Source organism: Squalius cephalus (assembly GCF_949319135.1).
Source record: "Squalius cephalus genome assembly, chromosome: 12".
Lineage (NCBI taxonomy): Eukaryota > Metazoa > Chordata > Actinopteri > Cypriniformes > Leuciscidae > Squalius > Squalius cephalus.
The window spans coordinates 36336347-36358821 of NC_137133.1; the positions used below are offsets into that span (position 1 = coordinate 36336347).

Below are 22475 nucleotides of genomic sequence, written 5' to 3' on the forward strand. Positions count from 1 at the left end.
ACAACTCAGCATTTTTTTGTGTGAAAAAATAAATAAAAATGTATATGTGTGTGTGTGTGTATATATATATATATATACAGTATATATATATATATATATTAGGGCTGTTAAACGATTAATCGCGATTAATCGCATCCAAAATAAAAGTTTGTTTTTACATAATATATGTGTGTGTACGGTGTATAATTATTTTCTATATATAAATACGCACACATGCATGTATATATTTAAGAAATATTTGCATGTATATACTGTGTATATATATTTATATTATATATAATTTATATTATATATAAATATTTTATATATAAATAACACATTTTCTTAAATATATATATGCATGTGTGTGTATTTATATATAGAAAATAATTATACTCCGTACACAGACATAAATTATGTAAACACAAACTTTTATTTTGGATGTGATTAATCGTGATTAATCGTTTGACAGCCCTAATATATATATATATATATATATATATATATATATACTGTATATATATATATATATATATATATATACTGTATATATATATATATATATATATATATATATATATATATATATATATATATATATATATATATTTAAATATATATATATATATATATATATATATATATATGTATATATAATGCTGAGTATATATATATATATATATATATATATATATATATATATATTATTATTATTTTTAAATAATAATAATAATAATTTTGTCATGTGATCATTAACTGTCTGACATCAAAGAATATTTAAGGTCAAAGCAGTTTTGCTGACAAAAAAGGTTTGTGCATCCCTGCTTTAATTAATGGAAAAGGTAATTAGACTCTAAACCAATAAGTCGGTAAACCTCAAATAGAAGAATCTCAAATTCGATAGGCCTTTCTAAACTTCAGAAGCAGAGCACTTTCTAATTAATAGCACTGATAGCACTCAAATCAAGTTGCTTGATTATGTATCATGATGTCAGAGTGCACTACTATTGCGCAATAGGAAAGGTTTTCTTGCACACATCGGCGCTTCGGGCCGTTAATGAGTTGGAATCCTCCGATGGTGTTTTGTGTCAGCGTTGAGCTGAACTCTGAGCTCTTTCAGCCCAATATAATGAGCATTTAAATGTCCTGTCACCCTGCTCGAATCAGGCCTGAACCGCTGGTTTAACGCTGCCAGTCGGGTTAATTGGGACGCTGACCTTTCAACGCCCGTTACCCAACCAGTGATATCTTTGTTCTGTGTATATTGGGATGTACGGTTCTCGGAGGCTAAACTGTGTGAGCGTTTCCTTAAAGGATTTTTTTTTTAGGTTCTGCTCTGTTTGCTGATAATAATGGAGGCAGACAGTAGGACCAGTAGAAAACGGTGTCACACAAACTCTCTACATCAATTCTGCTTCCCAAACGTTCCCGAACACCATTTGCAGCGATGACGTGAAATGAAGGCGGCTCAGACTCTAGCTCTCCGGACAGAGTTTAAATCATGATGCTTTTCCATTTTCAGGGATTTATGGGAAGGTTACAGGCTCTCACAGAAGGCAGACGTGCATTTGTACAGCAGAACATGCACACGTCTCTTCGCACAGACACGCCCGGCTGTACGAACATCAATATTTCAGCATGTGCAGTTTTAAGAGTCGTTGCGCTTATGTAAAGGCATCATGTCAGAGTCCACACCCTCCTCAAAAACACACACACACACACACACACACACACACACACCAGCTCCAGGAGATACACGCTTCCTAGCGTTCACATTTCACACCTAAAAGATATTATATTTTGCATAAGGAAATCAAAACTTATTTTAATATTTTATGACCATTGATATTTAACACATTTCCCCCTGAAAGTCTCATTACTTGAATGCAAAAGAAAAAATACTGCTTTTTTTTACATTTACATTTTATCTAAAATTACAAAGTAGTAAAAAAAAAATACAATTTATAGTTATCATAATAAAAACTATAGATCTAAAAATGTACATTAATATAGCATTAATTTAACATCAGGAGCTGCATAGCAGATCTATTCCTCCAAGACCAAACATATCAACATTGTCAAAGCCTTTACCGTGCCAAACACTCTGAAAGTTGTCATGACAGAAATATATATTTTTAGCAATTAATATATTTATTTGTCAAATTATATTTGGGGTGAAATATGATCTGGGCTGTGTTTCCCAAAGCAAATGGCCGCAAGTTCCGTTGAATTGTGTTGTTAAAGGAGAAGTTCACTTTAAAATGAAAATTACCCGTTTGGCCAGAAGCTAGAATTTTTCTTTGTAACGTGTTAAATATGAATATCTTTCTTACACAAACGCATCGCTTCGCTTCAGAAGGCCTTTATTAACCCCCCGGAGCCGTTTGTGGAGTTCGTTTATGATGGATGGATGCACTTTTTTGAGCTTCAATCTGATGGTTGCAATCCACTGCCATTATAAAGCTCGGAAGCGTCAGGGTGTTTATTAAAGGGATGGTTCGGAGTAATTTCAACCTAGGGTCCTTTGCACCATGACCTCGAGTCAAACACCCCTCCAGAAGCCTTTTTTCCCTTGGTCGAACATTATTAAAGTTAGAGCTTATTTAGAGATATCAGCCGAATGGCTTAGTGTAGGTGCTAATGGATCCAAGGCTGTATCTCGTAAATTACCCCACTAATAATGCCCAGAATGGCACCAAACTTCTACAGTCGTACAAATAGGTTCTGTACTCATAAAACGAGGCATTGGAAAGTTTGTAAGTACATCAGGAGTTTATTTAAATAACACTTGCCTGACGGCTAATGCTACCGCTAACCCGGACATCGACGTCACTTCAGTGATTTGGGAAAAGCCTGTAAAAGTCCTGACAGAAAGCGATGCATAAGGATGTAGTGTAACGACGCCCAGCTCCAGGAATGCACTAATATTTTGTTGGTAGTACCAGTTTGCAACAATTATTAGTTAACACTAAGTTGCCAACACTTCGGAAAAAATAATTAAAAAATGCACGTTACACTACATCCTTATGCATCACTTTCTGCCAGGACTTTTACGGGCTTTTCCCAAATCACGTCGATGACGTCGACGTCCGGGTTAGCGGTAGCATTAGCCATCAGGCAAGTGTTATTTATATAAACTCCTGATACTTACAAACTTTCCAATGCCTCGTTTTATGAGTACAGAACCTATTTGTACTACTGTAGAAGTTTGGTACCATTCTGGGCATTATTAGTGGGGTAATTTACGAGATATATCCTTGGATCCATTAGCGCCTGCACTAAACCATCCGGCTGATATCTCTAAATAAGCTCTAACTATAATAATGTTCGACCAAGGGAAAAAAGGCTTCTGGAGGGGTGTTTGGCTCGAGGTCATGGTGCAAAGGACCCTAGGTTGAAATTACTCCGAACCATCCCTTTAATATAACTCTGATTGATTCGTCTGAAAGAAGAAAGTCATACAGGCTTGAGGGCGAGTAAATCATGGGGTGATTTTCTTTTTAAAGTGAACTACTCCTTTAATAACGGGACTTTCGACCGTAGTTGGCTTTGGAAACGCACCTCTGGACAGTCCTCCGCAGTTCTTCCCATCGCCAATAAATAAATAAATAAATGTATCGACACTGAATAATCATGACGAGATAATGAGGAGAGGAGTTCTCCAAATGTGCTCCTGAAGCAGCGTGATCCACAGACGGATGAAAGAGAAGATGGAGTGAACTGAAGCGATGGAGGAGAGGACGCCTGCGTGACTCATTTATTAATCGTGTTGATCAAGAACGCCTGCGGCCATGAAACTTTCACTGAGAAATCAGCCGTCGTTCCTCAAGCTGCCACAGAAATAATAGGTGCTAACGCTCAAATATAGACACGCAATGCAGAACCAGAGCACAAAATCAGCCTTTTGAAATATTACCATCAATATTTGAAATTCATTCTGTACGATTCATATTAAAATCATTATAGCTAACTACATTTTTATGTTTTTTGAGGAAATTGTGAGGTGCTTGATCACATAAAAGTCCCCAGCTCTCCTTCAATGTGGGTTTTTTCCACCTGTTTTATGTTCCAGCTGCTGAAAATGGTGCATCTGATCACATAAAAGAAAACATTGCATTGACGCTGCGGTGCCGTTTGCCAGATGTTTAAAATGTGCTTCATTATGAAGTGGTAATCATTCTCACAGGAGTCATTAGGATTGATGATTTCTCTGCTATGTCAAATTAAGTTTATTTCTGAACCCAAAAATATGAAGTCATTTAGCAAGGGCACATTCATTGTCCCTCGTGTCCTCGTCACCTTCCATGACCTCCATATCAAACATTTATAGCATAAACTGGTGTTCTGAATCTCAATCTCTCTGTTCTCAAAAGATTCATTACAATACTCAGTTCATGTAAATAAATAATTCACATATTAATTGAACAAGTCACTGTTAAAGTAAATGACTAATTTTGAATGATTCGTTTGAACATCAAGGAAAATATGTATCACTACAAAAAATGATATTTTCATTATTAGTATTTTTTGCATCTTTCAAACTAGATGCATTTACTCGTGAGGCTAATTATGAATACATATTTGGAATTATTTTTTTATTACAATTTTTCTTACCCCGACAGCAAATCTTTTCTAATTTATTGTAAAATTAAGTAAGATCTGCTTTAGATGTTTGCCAGATAAATGCTCTAATTGCAGAATTAGCCCTCTGGTGCTGCTCTGCATGACTGAAATCTCTTTCAGTTCAATGAAATGATTGTACTATATTTTAGTTGGAGCATGGACACTTGGAAGATTAATGCTGAAGTGAAAAATGTTGAAAAAAGTGAACTTGAATTTTTTTTATGCAAAATGCTCAAAAAAAAATATTTTTTTATATGAAATATAAATTTTCCAAAACACGTTTTACTCTAAAACTGTGAGACAGTCAAAGCCATAAATCAAAACAACATGTGTTTCAAATTTGATGTTGATATCTTAGCAAATGAGCGCTCAGTGAGAGTGTGTTCGGCTGCAGTACCAAACGCTTCCACTAGAGGAAGTTCGTCTCCCATTCATTTCCAATGCGCTCATTTTTGACCGCGAGGAGCACAAGTGTGACGATTTTTTCACGACCATTTAACCTTTTTGAATCATGTCCATGATTTTTTTTTTCACATCGCAAGTGCCAAAACCTTTACCAAGTTTTGTATTATTTAAAAAAAAAAATTAAAAGAAAAAAAAAAACGTAAACATTTTTAAGTAAAAAACTAGCGAACAGCAGCAGAGGGTTAATTTTCTCCTTTGTAATTAGCAACTTCCTAGCTGCTTATTTATAGACCATAGCCTGTACTAGAGTGTTTTGTCTGTAGTTTAACTAGTTTAAATTAGGAGTAGCTTGTAGTTTGAGATGCTACAGTTTTCATTTAACTTTCTAACAACTATTTATAACTTCTTAGCAACGTCCTAGCAACAATCCATAACCCCATAGCATCCCCACTCAAATTTCCTTCAGAAAATGTAAAAATCTTCTCCGTCTTTTTTATATTTTTTAGGTGTTTGTGTTGTTTTGTTTCATGTGACTTTGCATGATGCGTTTCATAACCAATGAAGTTCCACAGGAGAAAACCGGTTGAATCATCTGAAATGTCATAAGTGTGTAATAGCCTGAAGGAGGTATTTTTGCTTGTTTGATTGTTCTCATTATTTTGGGGATTGACTCATTTCCTCTCCGTGCTCTTCATGACCCGACCCGAGGCTGAGACGCGGTTTAATATCTGTTCTTCCTCTGCTCTGAATGCTGCTCTTCAACATCAACATACAATGTTTTCTTTCTTCCCAAGTCGGAAGATCTGGGAGCGTGTTCCCAGTTCGAGGCCAGCCGGAACGCCCGGAACATGATGCCCAGTGCGAGCTGTGGCGTTTTCCCAGAGTTCACGCTCCGCAAACCCTCCTCGGAGACGGACATCGAGAACTGGGCATCCAAACACTTCAACAAGCACACCCAGGTACACTCATCATCACCAGTGTCTTATGCACAAAAACATGGATTTTAACCCTATAAAGCCTACAGTATCAAATTCCATACATGAATTTCTGAGGTCTCTAAATGATGAAAATGTTCTCCTCCAGCCCTTCTGTCGTCTGATTGATAGTTTAGACTTTTTTAGCGAGTAAAAGTCTTTTAGTGTTGTAAGGCCCGCTATATTGGTCCAATTGCCGGTTCGCCAATACACGGGGAAGGTATCACGTGTTACTGTCCTTTTCTCATGCAAAGTATTGGTTGGTTAAATGCAATACATTAATCATGTATTCTCTCGTGACTCCATAAATGAAAGGTTTTAATAATATCTGTGCCTCACTAAAAGTGAGCGAATGTTTGACTATTCCTCTTAACCATTAAATGACCAATGTCAAAATCAGTTAGAATAATCACATGTAATAATTTAATATTTCAGATATCAGAGATCAATTTCACTATCAATTCAAATATCTAGAACATGATTATACATTGGTTACACCAAAGAATCTTACCCAGCTTGTACCTGAGATAGAGAGAAAGAAAGAGAAAGAGGGAGAGAGACAGAGAGAGAGAGAGAGAGAGAGAGAGAGAGAGAGGGAGAGGGAGAGAGAGACAGAGACCCTATTCCATTCGTGTCCAGCAAAGAAGAGCCCAGAGACCTGGAGCACCCCTTCCTTTATCCTCCTGACCAGGTAACATGGGGGATGGGGGAGGCCACCCTCAAAATGGCTTCTTATTCAACAAAAGGGGGGTGGCATTATCTGGACCAGTTTTCTCTAAACTTCTCTAAACTTTATTTCCTTTTATTTTATCTATCTGGATATGAGATATCTGTACCACTCACTTTGAGACATTTCAAATGACACCAAAAACATAACAGTCAATGATAAACATTCACATTAAACCATGTTCTTGTATGAGTTGTTCTTAGTAGTTTGTGAGAGGAAGTCAGGCCGTATGGGGGAGGTCGAATGTTAATTAGCCATCAGGGCCTTTTGCCTCATGCAGGCCTCAACCAGTATTTTCAGTCTTACAGTGTATTTGTCCAAACGTCCTCCTTCAGCTTGTGTCTTTTTGCTGTGAAATCTGCACTTTTTTTATCAAGTAAACGTATGAATAACTTCGAAATTGTTAGTAATATTTCAACTGCACTGAAGCAGCTTCGGTTTACTTGATCATCCAGACATCATTTATTAGAAAAATTATGATTATTAAATATGTTCATATGGAAGGTTTATTTGTTCATCTCTCTATCATCATATTATTGCATTGCATTATATTTTTTAAAACTACAGAGCTTTGTTTCATAACACAGATTGGCAGATATAGAGTGACGACTGATATTAATATGCATTTTATGCAAGTTCTCTGCTATACTGTTATTATGATCTCATTGATTTACATAACCTTAATTTTTGTCCATATAAATATTATATTAGCAAATATTAGCATATTTTTTGCTAAGTTTGGGCCTCTGAAGTGTTTTTGTCCTCTTTGAGTATAAGGTTCAAATTCTGATTATATAAAACTATGAGCCATAAAAGTATCAAATGCAAAACACAAATGAAAACTTTAATTTTGTCAAACTGTTCCATAAAAAACATGATTTTTCTGACCATTTCAGGTATGTCCTCCACTTTCATTGAAATGTAACATTTGAAATATGTAATATGTTAATGATACTAAAATAAAACTTAAATTATAATTTTTATGGGGGGGCAGTTCTTTTAAAGTCGACTTGAAACAAGAAGCGATAGTGTTTTCTTCTCAATCATGATGTATATACCCGAGTGAAATCTTCTTGAACAAGAACAACTGTAGGGCGGGGCTTGATTTTGTCTGTGGGGAATTGATTGGTTGGTTGTGGTTTGCTATTGGCTGATCTCATGTGAGTGACAAGTTCGTCAGAGATTGTCAGAGAAGAGATGCTGCAAGCGGGAGGGGAAGATATTTTGATTCAAGATTACACTACATGAATTTAAAAACATAATGTGCATGGATAAATCATTTATAATAAACACTGCAATATTCCATAAAAAAACAAGTTCTGTCAGGATCACTATCGTCAAATACAATTGACCATTAGCATATAGTTTGGATTGGCGGTATGGTCAGTAATATGAATCCCCCCCCCCCCCCCCCCCCCAAGGGTTTTACCCTGAATTACCCCTCCCCCCCCGAATGTATTGCAGATATCATTAATGTCAATAGTTTAATGTACAACGTAATTCGAGAATTTAGTCTGATTCAAAGGAGAATCAAAATGCAATACTGACTGGAGACAGGAGGAGCTGGGGAGGGAGGAGGCTCATCGCTCCTGAGAAACGCTATAGCTGTTGATAATACTGAAGGAGCTTATATATGTATACGGTGATAGGCGTATTCCTAGGCAGACGTGGATCAGCTGAGAATCACTGATGCTAGCTTGACTGATTTCCACCACTAGTTGTCATTCTTACAGACTGCACCTTTAACCGAGGTGATTTGTCTTCCAGGGTCTGTTCAGGAGGAAAGTCTCAATTGCCAACATGCTGGCCTGGAGCAGCGAGCCCATCAAGAAGCCCATGATCGTGACTTCGGACCGAACCGTGAAGCGCGAGGCCGTGGACCTCTTCAAACTGATCCAGACCTACATGGGCGACCGGCGTGGGAAAGGAGACCCTCTGTCGGTGGCTCTGGAGGTGACGGTGCGGGGCTGGAGCTGTCAGGGCCTGAGGGACGAGCTCTTCATCCAGCTCTGCAGACAAACCACAGAGAACTTCCGCTACGACAGCCTTCAGAGAGGCTGGGAGCTCATGGCCATCTGCCTGGCCTTCTTCCCCCCCACGCCTCGCTTCCACAACTACCTGGAGGGCTACATCTACAGACACATGGACCCGCTGAACGACACCAAGGGTACGGCAGGAGCTTCATGATAACTGATATCACATGATAAATCCAGGCTTAAGGCGAGACACGGCAGGCAAAAATATTGTTTTTTTTTACTGGTCAATTTTGACATTTTTGGATATTTGTCTTCAATAACATGTCTTCTTTCAGACTTGTGGTGAAAAATACACATTTAGGTCTTTACTTTCCTACACTTTGTCTGTTTGCGTCTGTAGATTTCTCCTAAATTCAACAAAAGTTGGCGTTCTTAATTAACACGCTCCCTGTCATCACACACACCGTTAGGAAGCTCTCTCTCTCCTGTACAATGCTGTCGCATCCAGATATGGTAATTTCCTTTTTATCAGCAACCAATCGTGAAAGTAAAAGGGCTGAATGCACAATCTCATTGGCTGATATAAATCTTTAAAGCCCGTTTCCTCAAAATTCATTCTCATTCATTCTCACACTCTCATTCTCTCATACATAAGTCCGAAATCTCCACTTCAGTCGCACCTATATACACCAAACTTTCCAGTCTTGTACCTAGTTATATTATGAAGACATTTACAGAGGGATTTGTAAATATGTTATTCCTAGCCTGATTTATATAACATTTTATTCCAAAAAACATGGCGAAAATCTTTTTTTAAGGCTATTGAGTATATTCTGATTTACAGGATAACAAAAGTAGATATCCATAAATCCCTCTGTAATTTTCCCCCATCTAATATGTGAACACAATGAAAAAATAATTTTGAACCTGGCTTTATCCAATACTCAGATTTAATATGCAGCCTAATTTGCATATTTAAACATTAAATTACAGAAAACTTGTAATACATTTTTTTCTCATCTTAATGTAAGTAATCAACTGGGAAAATTTCATGGTGATTTCTGCTAGTTAACAATTGTACCCTATTCACCTGTAGTGTCTCGCCTTAAAGGGAGTAGTTCACCCAAAAATGAAAATTACCCCATAATTTACTCTCCCTCAAGCCATCATAGGTGTACATGACTTTCTTCTTTCAGACCAATACAATCGGAGTTGAATTACAAAATGTCCTGGCTCTTCCCAGCTTTATAATGGCAGTGAATGGAGGATGTGATTTTGAAGCCCAAAAAAGTGCATCCATCCATTGTAGTTGATGTAGTTTTAAATATGGATATTTTTCTCACGATAACACATCGTTTTGCTTCAGAAAGGCCTTTATTAACCCCAGAAGCTGTGAGGAGCACTGTTATGATGGATGGATGCACTTTTTTGGGCTTTAAAATCATATCCTCCATTCACTGCCATTATATTTTTTATTTAACTCTGATTCTATTCGTCTGAAAGAAGAAAGTCATTTACACCTAGGATGGCTTGAGGGAGAGTATATCATGGGGTAATTTTCATTTTTGGGTGAACTATCCCATAAAAGCGGTGTGAGTGGAAAGTTCTGCAATGATCGACTGACGACGTGCAAATTAAAGAACACAGAACAAGAACACAGCCGGATAATTCCCATAATGACCAACACAATCTACCAAGAGCAGCGCAAAATAGCGTCTGGTTAAAGGAATGGCGTAAACACCAGTACATTGACGAGCGCAAATCTTAGTAAATCCCCTTGCGTGGTTCATTTAAAAACTCTCCTCCCATACATTTTGCATCTGAAAGGGAAACTCATACAAATGCATATGCAATAAGGACAGTTGAAAAATTACCACGCCTTTTCAGCGCTAATGTTTCACTGCGTGTCTTTAGCAAATCCTGACAGTAGGTTTTTAACGCCAAGAGAGTGTTTGCGTCGGCGCAAGCTGTTAGTAAATCTGTCCCCGAGAAAGATAATGTCACAAGGATGAAGATGAAGATGAAGGAGAGTTAAAAAAGGTTTCTAAAAACAAAATGGTTCTTTAATGAAAACAAACTCAGGTAATCCACAACAACGAAGAGAAAGTAACAGCACGCACAAATAACAACCGACACACACAGAGTGAGGTGAGGGACTTAAATACACAATGATAATGAAGAGATGAAGAACAGGTGTGATGATCTGATGAGTGTCCATGGCAACCGGTGAGTGGCGGGAAAATCAAACAAAGGAACATGTGATGAATGAAAACAAACTGAAAGTCCATGAAAGTGAAACTAAAGATGGATAAGAGCAGATAACTGAGACAGAAAACTCTATTAGCGTCCACACCAGCGCACAATATTGTTCTGTTCATTCTGGTTTCTCGTTGGTCGGCTGGTTTATCCATGTTTTACATTTATACAGTTCTGTTGTGCGGCATCTTATTTGACACAAGATAAAAATGCAATGTTTTGTTGTAAATTAATTGTTATATTTTAAAAGCTTGATTAAAATGTTAAAGTTTATATACATTATATACAATTTTTTTTGAAAATGCAATATAAGGAATTTAGGTTTGCAATAGTTTTAAATAGTTTGCCAGATTAGAATTAGTGAGGAAAGGTCGACTCGAAACTCTTTTTTAAAATGAATGAACTTAAAGTAAAAATGAATAGTAGTGTTATAAGTTTTGATAGATGCTACATGTCAAAAAAGTTTGATCTTATGCTGCACAATTATTATTGAGATATTAAGATTCTGATAATCCAAACACAGTTTATACAGAGAGAGTGTTATCTGTGCGTTATCTGTGATTTGCAGTGACTGACGTGTGTGTGTGTGTGTGTGTGTGTGTGTTTCTCTGTTGCAGGAGTGGCGATAAGCAGTTATGCAAAATACTGTTACCGTAAACTCCAGAAAGCTGCGCTCACCGGAGCCAAGAAGGTTTGTGTCTTCTGTTTATTTTTTTTTTATTTTTTTTTTTGACATATACTTTATTTGACAGTGTCTTACTATAGTAATAACAGTAAATTATGCATAATTACATGCAACCAAATCCTAATCCTACACTAACCCTTTAGTAAGTACATGTAGTTAATTAATATTACTCAGTACTTAAATATATAATTACACTGTAACAATGACACCTTAAAATAAAGTGTAACTTTTTTTTTTTTTTTTTTTTACTGTAAGCACTTTGTGACCCTTCCTTGTCTGTGAAAGGTGCTATATAAATAAACTTTACTTATTCCTTATGCTTAAAGGCTGCTTCACACTTGTAGTGTTGCCATGTCCACTTGTTTTAAGTGTTTTTGGGGTAGTTGTATAAGTTAGGTTGGACTGCAGCGGACACTGAAAAAACAACTTTCACTTAGAAATTGCTTGTAAATTTGTAAATAATTACAGAGAAAATGCAAGTACACTCATAAAAAAAACAGTTTTCAGTCAGAAATTGCTAAATTTCACAAACAATTAGAAATAAACTTGGGATGCAAGATATATCGGTCAACATATCGGTATCGGTCGATATATGTTCATTTTTAATGTTATCGTTATCGGCCCGATAAGAACATTTGGTCGATATATTAAAGCCGATAAATAATGTATTATTTCCTTCAGCTGAGACACTTCAGATGCGCACTGTTCAACATCATGGGTTTGAAATGCTGGAAATATGATTGGAAAATTTTCAAAAAGGAAAATAGAGTTCAGTGCAACATGTGCATGTCTGTCATATCGACTACATAAAATTATAATGAGAACATCATTATGATTATGTACTTGAGACATGGTGAGACTTTTATTTTTGTAATCAGGCTTTCAAATATTATATAAAAATTTGGATTTAGATTTATCGGCCAATATATTGGTTATCGGCTTTCAGATATAAAGAATTATCGGTATCGACCAAAATGTTCATATCGGTGCATCCCTAAAAGAAACGGCAATTGACACATTAAATTAAACATGAAGTTTTGAGGTAGAAGTAAAACTGAAATTGTATTTTCTTAATTAAAACTTAATTCAAATGCTTCTAATGCAAACAACTTTCCAGCAAATTTCACAAATACTTTCAAAGAAACTCTAAGTTACACATTGAATGGAATGTGACATTTTGAAGTAAAAAGACTGAAATAGTATTTCATACTCCAACAATCTTACGACTGAAAAGTAATTTTTTACGGTATATTTTTTAAGTTTATATTTAAAGATGGCGTTCTGCCTCTGCGTCTGATTCATCTCTGCTGTGTTTCGGCTCTGATTGTCTCTATTGGCACCGTATGTGCTAATTGGCCATGAAGTGGTGGGAGGACCCGGTTCAGCCTGGTATTTAACGTTTTTTAATTAACATTCAGTTTCCCGAATTTGCCTATTGCCCTGGAGACATCGCCATGGCAACGGTTGCCGAGTCTCTAATAGGCTGGTGATAATTTACGCGCCGACCGCATTGTTGCATGATGAGGTGTCAATCATCGCACCTGCGTGACGGGATCTTCCCCACGCGTTCTCGGGTTTATTCCTTCTCGTGTGTGAATGTGTGGAAGTTTTAATTGCGTGATGCCAGTGGCCTGTGGAGATTCCAGTCGGTGTAAACGGCCAGTAAAAGGGAACTGTGTGTGTTTGCCAGACACCCAGCAGGGTAAAGCTTCAATCCATGGCTCTTGTCCAAATCCTGGTGTGTTTGCATCGTTTGCATGCTCATAAAGACAGCAGCATATGCTACCTTTCTTTGGCCGGACTCGAAGGCAGGGTTCACATCCAGTATGGAAAATTATTGAATTTGATTTTAGCAATTTCCAGGTCTGGATGTGTATGGAAAAATTAAGAAAATTTGTGTTTCCAAACTATTGCCACTATTTTTTTCATTACGCAAATAAATGATTTCATCTGCAAATTTGTAGTAGAGCAAACATTATTGAATAGTAGAATATCCTGCTGTTATTTTGAAAATAATGTATTTTCTAAATGAATGTAATCAGTGACAATTTTATTTTAAAAGTAGAAATTAATAAATGTATTGAATTTAAAATATTTAAAATGTATGCAGTGAAAATGTGAATGTACTCAATATTATTTCATTGATATTTTGACAATATTTTAAAACTTAAAATATACATTTAAAGTATTTTTATTAAGTAAATATAAAATAAATTAAATATATATATAATTAATAAAATAAATTAATAAAACTAATACAATTAATTAGAGTTTTTTTTATAAATAAATGTTATCAGTGACAATATTTTAAAACTTATAATGAATATATTTAAAATTATGCAGTCAGTGAAAATGTGAATGTAATCCATATTATTTTATTAATATTTTTTAATAAAATTCTTAATAACATTTATATTATTTTAAAGATTATTATAGAAATTTCAAAGGATTTTTCTAAATAAATGTAATCAGTGATGATATTTTAAAACGTATAAAATGAATTTAAAATATTTTTTCTTAATAAATGTAATCAGTGATGATATTATTTTAAAACTTACTAAATTAATTTGAAATATTTTTCAAATATCGGTGACGATATTTTAAAACTTATAATGAATGAATTTAATGAATTTTAAATATTCAAAATGTATGCAGTCAGTGAAAATGTAAATATACTGTAATCAGTATCATTTTATTTTATTATATCTTGTGTCTGTCCGTAGGGTTTGAACAAGCCCTCAATAGAGGAGATCGCTCACGCCCGTAACGCCATCTTCCGGCTCTCGATGTTCGGCTCGTCTCTGGAGGAGGTGATGCTGATGCAGAAGGACCGATACCCTGACCGAGAGCTGCCGTGGGTTCAGACGCGTCTCTCAGAGGAAGTGCTCGGCTTGAACGGAGACCAGACCGAGGGCATCTTCAGGTCACATACACTTCTATTAAAGATTTAATTGCTATGTTTAATTGATTCCATGCTGTGACCGAGTAATTAAAATATTCATCATCATTATTTTTAGCTTTTTGATAATGTGCAAGAAGCATCATCTTGAACCAAAAAGTCATTTGACGGGATGGATTCATCCGAAAAGTAAAAAACAATAAAGAACTAGATCAAGGAGTGTTTTCCATGCACAGGAAAAATTATATTATTATTGATTCAATGCTGTGACTGAGTAATTTAAATATTCATCATCATTATTTTTAGCTCTTTGATAATGTGTGTAACACTTCACAATAAGGTTCGTTAGTTAACATTAGTCAACTACTTTAGTTAGCATGAACTAAGAATGAACTGCACGTATACAGCATTTATTAATCTTTGGTAATGTTAATTTTAACATATAACACTGACAGGAAAAATTATATCTCATCATTTTCATTTATATGTACTATTATTATTATTATTTGTATTCTGCAATATTGATTTACATATTCTACCGTTCACAAATTTAGGCTTTTTTTAAAGGAACACTTTTATTCAGCAAGGATGCATTAATTTGATCAAAAGTGACATTAAAGACATTTATAATGTTACAAAAGATTCTATTTCAAATGAATGATGTTCCTTTGAACTTGCTATTCATTAGAGAATCCTGACAAATAAAATGTATCAGTTTCCACAAAAAAATATGTTTTCCTAAAATTCTTTTTAGCGACTTTTCAGACCTCTTTGGCGACATCTTTTCAAAAAAGCGCCTAGCGACAAATCTAGCGACTTTTTGGACACATTTTAGTGACCTTCTAATGTTGCCAGTTCTGTCCTGCGAGCGAGAGGTCTTGATTTCTCCCTGTCCAGTGAATGGCTGAACGTTCTGCACACGGCAGCTGACAGACGTGAATGAGTCTGTGTTTCATTTCAACTTAACACTCATCTTCTTCTAGCCTGGTTAAAACCAGAGTTATGGTCTGGCAAAGCTCCATAGACAAATCATTTCCAAAGGGGCGTCACCAACGGACGTCGCTCAAATGCCTCGTCAAGAGCGATCGTCATCGTGTAAAGCTGCGTCCCAATTCGCCTAAGTTACACTACGCCATAAAAGTATGTACTCTTTTTGTGAAGAAAAGGTATTTACTTTTGAGTGTGTAGCAAAAAAGTAGGCAAGCTTTGGGACATATACTACTTCGTCATCTTTATCGGACGGATCTGTCGCGTGCATCCTGTCACGTAAACTGCCCTGTCAATCATCTTGTCACAGTTAAAATCCTCTATTAAATCTAATTTAATTTCCTACCGTTTCGGAGAGAAATGTAGAGGCACGTTCATCTGCCAGTGGGTCTTTCATGGAGACTGTCCTCATGTGTTTGCAATTTGAATATAATAATGCATTTAAAAGTTGGTGCGCTTCACCAATGGACGTCGCTCAAATGCCTCTGGGCGCAATTGGATAGACCTAAAACCAATCAGAGCGATCGTCATTGTGTAAAGCCCGCCTCAACGTTTCTGATTGGTGCCGCGATTTCTAGGCCATGGAAATGGGCTTGAATGAGCTCTTTGCCAGACTACTTCTCGAGCAAATCTGAATTTGCCGGAAGTTGTCTGGGTTTTCCCAGGCTAATCTTCTTCTCTTTCGTTTTATATTTAAAGAATTTTGTTTGGCCATTTTAATTTCCAATCTTTTCTTGCGCTCATCACTTGTTATACTCACTATCACAGAGCTTTAGTTCACTCTCAATTCAGATAATTTTACACATATAATTTTTTTTGTCATTCACTATATCATACTCGTTCTATTGTCTGACTAAAAAAAGTATATAGGAAATGAGAACAGCTTTATTGGACATTTGGCTATATATATTAAAATTGAGTACGTGAGCATGGATTTGGAGAGAAAAGAGGCAGACCGAACACAAGTACGACGTGATGACGTCATGAATATGCTAATTGGCGTATGACATCATCTAGTGGCATTTAGCGACTGTCTGGGAAGGCATTAGCTACTTTCCTTTGAAAATCGTTGGCAACACTGTGAGGCGGCCTACGATGATGCTTGTCGTGTGCTTTCAAAGCCACCAAGATGGACTAGTGCGAGTGAAATGTTTGTCACAGCTCGAATTAACACTTTGCGAAAGTTAAAGTATAGCTTTATCTGTAGGTTAAATAAATCTGAGAATGAAATAATTATGTCACTAACAAATATTAGATTTAGTGCAGTCCGCTACCAGTCCGAGCTGTGGAGGCACTGGTGCAGATATCTTTTTAAAAAGCCTATTTAATTGTTGTTTCTTTTTATTTGGTGTGTGTGTGTGTGTGTGTCTTGTATCTATATTGCACCACGAGTCCGGAATAAAGTTTAATTGAATTGAATTGAAACACAATTTGAGCTGATTCACATTTTTGAACTGCATTTCTGCTACTAAAGTTCAGAGACGCCATTAAACATCTCAGTCTTAACGCTCTTATACACGTGAAATTAATCTAATGACACTCTGGGAAATTTAATTACTTCATAAAAAGTGCATTAAGATCACCAGTGTTCACAGTGCCTGCAAAATAACTGCAAATGTATTGTAACTTTTCAGCCCTGATTAACCCACATTAACCTTCTGACATCACCACATGTACGCCATTAACCCACACAGTAGATAATGTAAAACTGTGTGGTGGTTATAATTAATAAACGAGTTCTAATTAGACCTGGATTATTCAGTGTGGGCATGTTTACTGGACAAACGTGGCATCCAAAATCGAATACTTCACTACTATATAGTGTGAGAACACAGCATGTCGGAATTCATAGTATTAGAAAAACAGTAGCATCTGAAGTGCATATGATGGACACGTTGCTATCCCATGAGGCCACGGGAGAGGATTTACGAACGACAGTAAAGCGACGCAACTATCGCTGGTAGGTCACATGACAGTAACAACATGGCAGATGTAGTACGCGCAAATTTCATTCATACTACCCCATATTCATACTATATAGAACATACTTTTTTAATTGTCGCAAAGTAAGTTAAAATTCAAATGTAGTACTTACTGATTTCAGACGCTTTGGCATCTCATAGTTGTCCCGGAAGTGTTTTTTCCATTCATTTCTCCCATAGGGATTTCAAAAAAGTCTTCTTTAAAGTGTTAAAAGCAGTGTGAACCAAGCAGACCAACTATGAGGAGAATCACAACACTACGAACTTTGATTTGAAGCAAAAATGCTTTTGAAAATCGAACAAAATTACAAAGGTACAAGACTGTGAACTTAAAGGCTTTAGTGAGGGAAAGAACTACAATCCCATGAAGCATTGAGAACAGCAAAACAATGGTGAAATTTTATGGATGGTGAAAACGGTGGATTATTACAAAATATGCTTACATATTTTAATATTTTGAGAGCATAGACTCAGTTACGTCATTTGCGGTGCTTCATTTTGCTTGTTTTGACTCTAATTGGTGGAATTTTCTGTACAGCATCATGGGTAGTGTAGTTTTTCACCACGAATTTCACTGTTAAACACGATTACTTTAAAACTAAGTTGAAATGATGCGGGCTGACGGCTTCAGCAGAAGCAAACACCATCGATTATAAACCTTGGAGCGCAGTCTTTTTAAAGGTTTATAATTTATCCTTCAAAATCACTTTCCCTATGGAGAGTTTTTACTTCCCGAATGTTATTCTGTATTTTTTGTTTAAACTTTGGTAACACTTTATTTTAAGGTGATGTACTTACACATTACTACATACTTACTATAGTAAGAAATGTAAATTATGCATAATTACAAGTAACTAACCCTAAACATAACTCTATAGTAAGTACATGTAGTTAATTAATATTATTCAGTATTTATTTGAGTAAGTGCAATGTAACTACGTCACCTTAAAATAAAGTTTAACCTGAACTTTTACATGAATTCTTCACTAATAATGTGTGTTATTAAAACTATAAAGTTTCTAATTTTTAGAGTTTTTGCCCATAGATATCATTCTCTTCCCTTCATATTTATTTTTGAGTTTTATTCTTATTATTTATTCATTTGTGCATTTTGTTGACTTATTGTTTGGTTTTTTTCTTCTATTTTTGCATTTTATTGTCTTATTGTTTTTATTCTTTCTTTGGTAACACTTTACATTTTTTAAAGCATTTATTAATCTTAGTAATAGTTAGTAAAAAAAATAGTTAAATTGTTCATTGTTTGTTCATGTTCACAGTGCATTAATTATTGTTAACTTTTGATTTTAAAAATGTACTAAATGTTGAAATTAACATTGACTGAAATGAAAAGCTGTGGAAGTATTAGTCATTGTTTGTTCATTGTAAAAAGTACAGTATAAATAAAATGTAACTTACTCAAATAACTCTAAATATGAATTGGATAACTATACTTGAAGCCTTAAATGAAACATTTATAATATAATTATTAAATACTAAGTGTGAAACCCTCACTGCTGTTCAGATTAAAACTCATAAACCCCAACAGTATATATGAAATAATTTTTGTTATAATAACTTGGCTTCATTACAGAAAGGTATATGTTCATTGTCTTCTGTCACCATGTCCACGATGCTGATGTTTTACTGAAGTGTACCATGTGTTTTTGTGTGTCTCAGGGTGCCTGGAGACATTGATGAAGTAAACGCGCTGAAATTACAGGTGGACCAATGGAAGGTGCCGACCGGCCTGGAAGACCCACATATTCCAGGTATCCCACAAGTCCTTTGTCTAATCTAATATAAGCAATTTAAACAATCTACAGAGGATTGGGGGTCATATTTGCCCTAGTAATATACATGGTATAGCAAATTTCTCACAGACCATTAGGGCCACAAGTCAAACAGGGCGAGATTCAGTCTGATCGGCCTCCATTAATCTTGTCTAATAGGTGCTCAAACTTTATTGGCTGATGGCGGCCATGTTTTTCAAGATATGCAAATGTCCTCATAGACAGTCGTGGTACCTTGGACAAAGACACTGCATTCTAGTTTTCAAGTCAATCGGACTAATGGTTATGTAGTTATAGCCGTTTTCATGTTTTTTCATGTTATAGCGCCACCAAGTGGCAAAATCCAGCTTTTTTTGTACTGTGACCTCAGATTGAGCTCTTATATATGTGTACCAATTTTGGTGAAAATATCTCATTCCATTAAATAGTTAGAGCTATTTTAGCTATTTTAAACGTTCTGGTGTCTCATTGCAGAGCTTTTTTCGATAATTATTAATATTCAGACTCCAGAGAATCGTTCTCCACTGGAAATAGTATACCATCCAAGCACCTTTGGCACACTGTGTTCAGCATACTATAATTTGTGATGCACTAATTCTATTCTTACTATGTTGTAAAACAATCTGGTGTAGACTTACTTTGAAACATTCATCACTCAGAAATTGCTTGTAAATTTCACAAATAATGAAAGAAACGGCAAGTAACACATTGAATTAAACTTGACATTTTTAGTCGTCATTTCGAAAAAGCATTTTTTACAGATTATATAGTAAAAATAGCATGCATGTTGGCCTGTGGCTGAGAAATGAACAGTGTCTAGTTCATTCTCGGATTGGATTTGCTAATTACTTGTGTTGGTTGTTTTGTTCGTGTATTTCATGATACATTATTGATAAAGATCCTCTGTAGCGGTTCTTGCACGCAGACAGCTGTTTGTGAACGAAACAAGCAAGTACAAAATATCTTCACAACATTACTGGAGTTGAGTTACATCAGTGCAACATTTCTAAAGTGTCTGACCTCAAATATTTTAGTAATCATCATAAATTCAAAAGCTGAAACACTCATTAGCTTAAACACAACGTTTTGAGATTGGAACTGCGTCTTCATGAAAACGGCACTTTAAAACCTTTTAGCGGCTCAATTTTTGTGATATCAAATTAAAATTTGGAACACAACACAACTTGGTTACACACACGGCTTTGATTTTCTTGCAATACACTTCAAATTATTTAGTAATTATATGTATTTTGTATAAAATATTTTTTTTTTAGTTCAGTCCATTTGCTTTACAGTGAACTAAAACTTTTTCACACTTACATTTTTTAAAGCTGCTTTCACTTAAAAAAATCTACTGAGCGTCTTCTTTAAAAGGGAGACCAACCTGATCTGTATTACAAAGAATTCATTAATTACAAACATTTAAGTTCAAAAAGGGGGTGACAGAAAACAGGTTAAAACAGTATTTTGTGTCAAGTATGTAGAATAAAAGTGTTTTCTCATCCATTCATGATTTAACAGTAATCTTTCAACTGTAGCTATTATAGTTGGGATTAGTCCAGCTCTTTATCGTGACACACACACACACACACACACACACACACACACACACACACACACACACACACACACACACACACACACACACACACACACACACACACACCTGTAGCCTCAGGCGTTCTGCAATGCCCCATTTCTCTCTGAATATAAATAGCTCAAACTTCCCACACACAGTGGGAGGATCAACAACTCTTACAAGCATTTTCCTCAACAGAATACCTCTTTCTATGCTTCCTTCCATTGCAGTACAGTGGATCCAAACGTATCTAACATCAATTACAAGGTTTTGAAGAATCTTTTATGCACCATTTGTATGTAAATAAAGTTGCATTCTCTCTAGTGGTCTCAGACGTTTGGACTCCTCTGTGTGTCTCTGACGGATCCTGATTATATCTGTGGTTTCCCAGGGTGTTGCTGTTCCCAGAAATGGGTACCTATCATTTACAAAAGCTTTTATTCATTGACCTATATCTATAAAGTGTCTCCCACTGGAGTCATTTCTGGAAATCTAGTAGCGTGAGAAGTGATGAAAATTCAGGAATAAATTACAGTTTACTATACACTCACCTAAAGGATTATTAGGAACACCTGTTCAATTTCTCATTAATGCAATTATCTAATCAACCAATCACATGGCAGTTGCTTCAATGCATTTAGGGGTGTGGTCCTGGTCAAGACAATCTCCTGAACTGCAAACTGAATGTCAGAATGGGAAAGAAAGGTGATTTAAGCGATTTTGAGCGTGGCATGGTTGTTGGTGCCAGACGGGCCGGTCTGAGTATTTCACAATCTGCTCAATTACTGGGATTTTCACGCACAACCATTTCTAGGGTTTACAAAGAATAGTGTGAAAAGGGAAAAACATCCAGTATGCGGCAGTCCTGTGGGTGAAAATGCCTTGTTGATGCTAGAGGTCAGAGGAGAATGGGCCGACTGATTCAAGCTGATAGAAGAGCAACTTTGACTGAAATAACCACTCGTTACAACCGAGGTATGCAGCAAAGCATTTGTGAAGCCACAACACGCACAACCTTGAGGCGGATGGGCTACAACAGCAGAAGACCCCACCGGGTACCACTCATCTCCACTACAAATAGGAAAAAGAGGCTACAATTTGCACGAGCTCACCAAAATTGGACAGTTGAAGACTGGAAAATGTTGCCTGGTCTGATGAGTCTCGATTTCTGTTGAGACATTCAGATGGTAGAGTCAGAATTTGGCGTAAACAGAATGAGAACATGGATCCATCATGCCTTGTTACCACTGTGCAGGCTGGTGGTGGTGGTGTAATGGTGTGGGGGATGTTTTCTTGGCACACTTTAGGCCCCTTAGTGCCAATTGGGCATCGTTTAAATGCCACGGCCTACCTGAGCATTGTTTCTGACCATGTCCATCCCTTTATGACCACCATGTACCCATCCTCTGATGGCTACTTCCAGCAGGATAATGCACCATGTCACAAAGCTCGAATCATTTCAAATTGGTTTCTTGAACATGACAATGAGTTCACTGTACTAAAATGGCCCCCACAGTCACCAGATCTCAACCCAAGAGCATCTTTGTGGTGGAACGGGAGCTTCGTGCCCTGGATGTGCATCCCACAAATCTCCATCAACTGCAAGATGCTAT

At 36.2% G+C, this 22475-nt stretch overlaps 1 protein-coding gene across 1 annotated transcript in view; it reads left to right on the forward strand.

Moving 5' to 3' along the window:
• arhgap39 (Rho GTPase activating protein 39) overlaps positions 1–22475 on the forward strand; it is a 65916-nt gene that overhangs the window by 37479 nt on the left and 5962 nt on the right. Inside the window, exons 4-8 of the mRNA XM_079888025.1 lie at positions 5802–5966; positions 8476–8875; positions 11558–11631; positions 14349–14548; positions 19171–19262. Of these exons, the coding sequence (XP_079744151.1) occupies positions 5802–5966; positions 8476–8875; positions 11558–11631; positions 14349–14548; positions 19171–19262 (931 nt within the window). The remainder of the gene's footprint in view (positions 1–5801; positions 5967–8475; positions 8876–11557; positions 11632–14348; positions 14549–19170; positions 19263–22475) is intronic.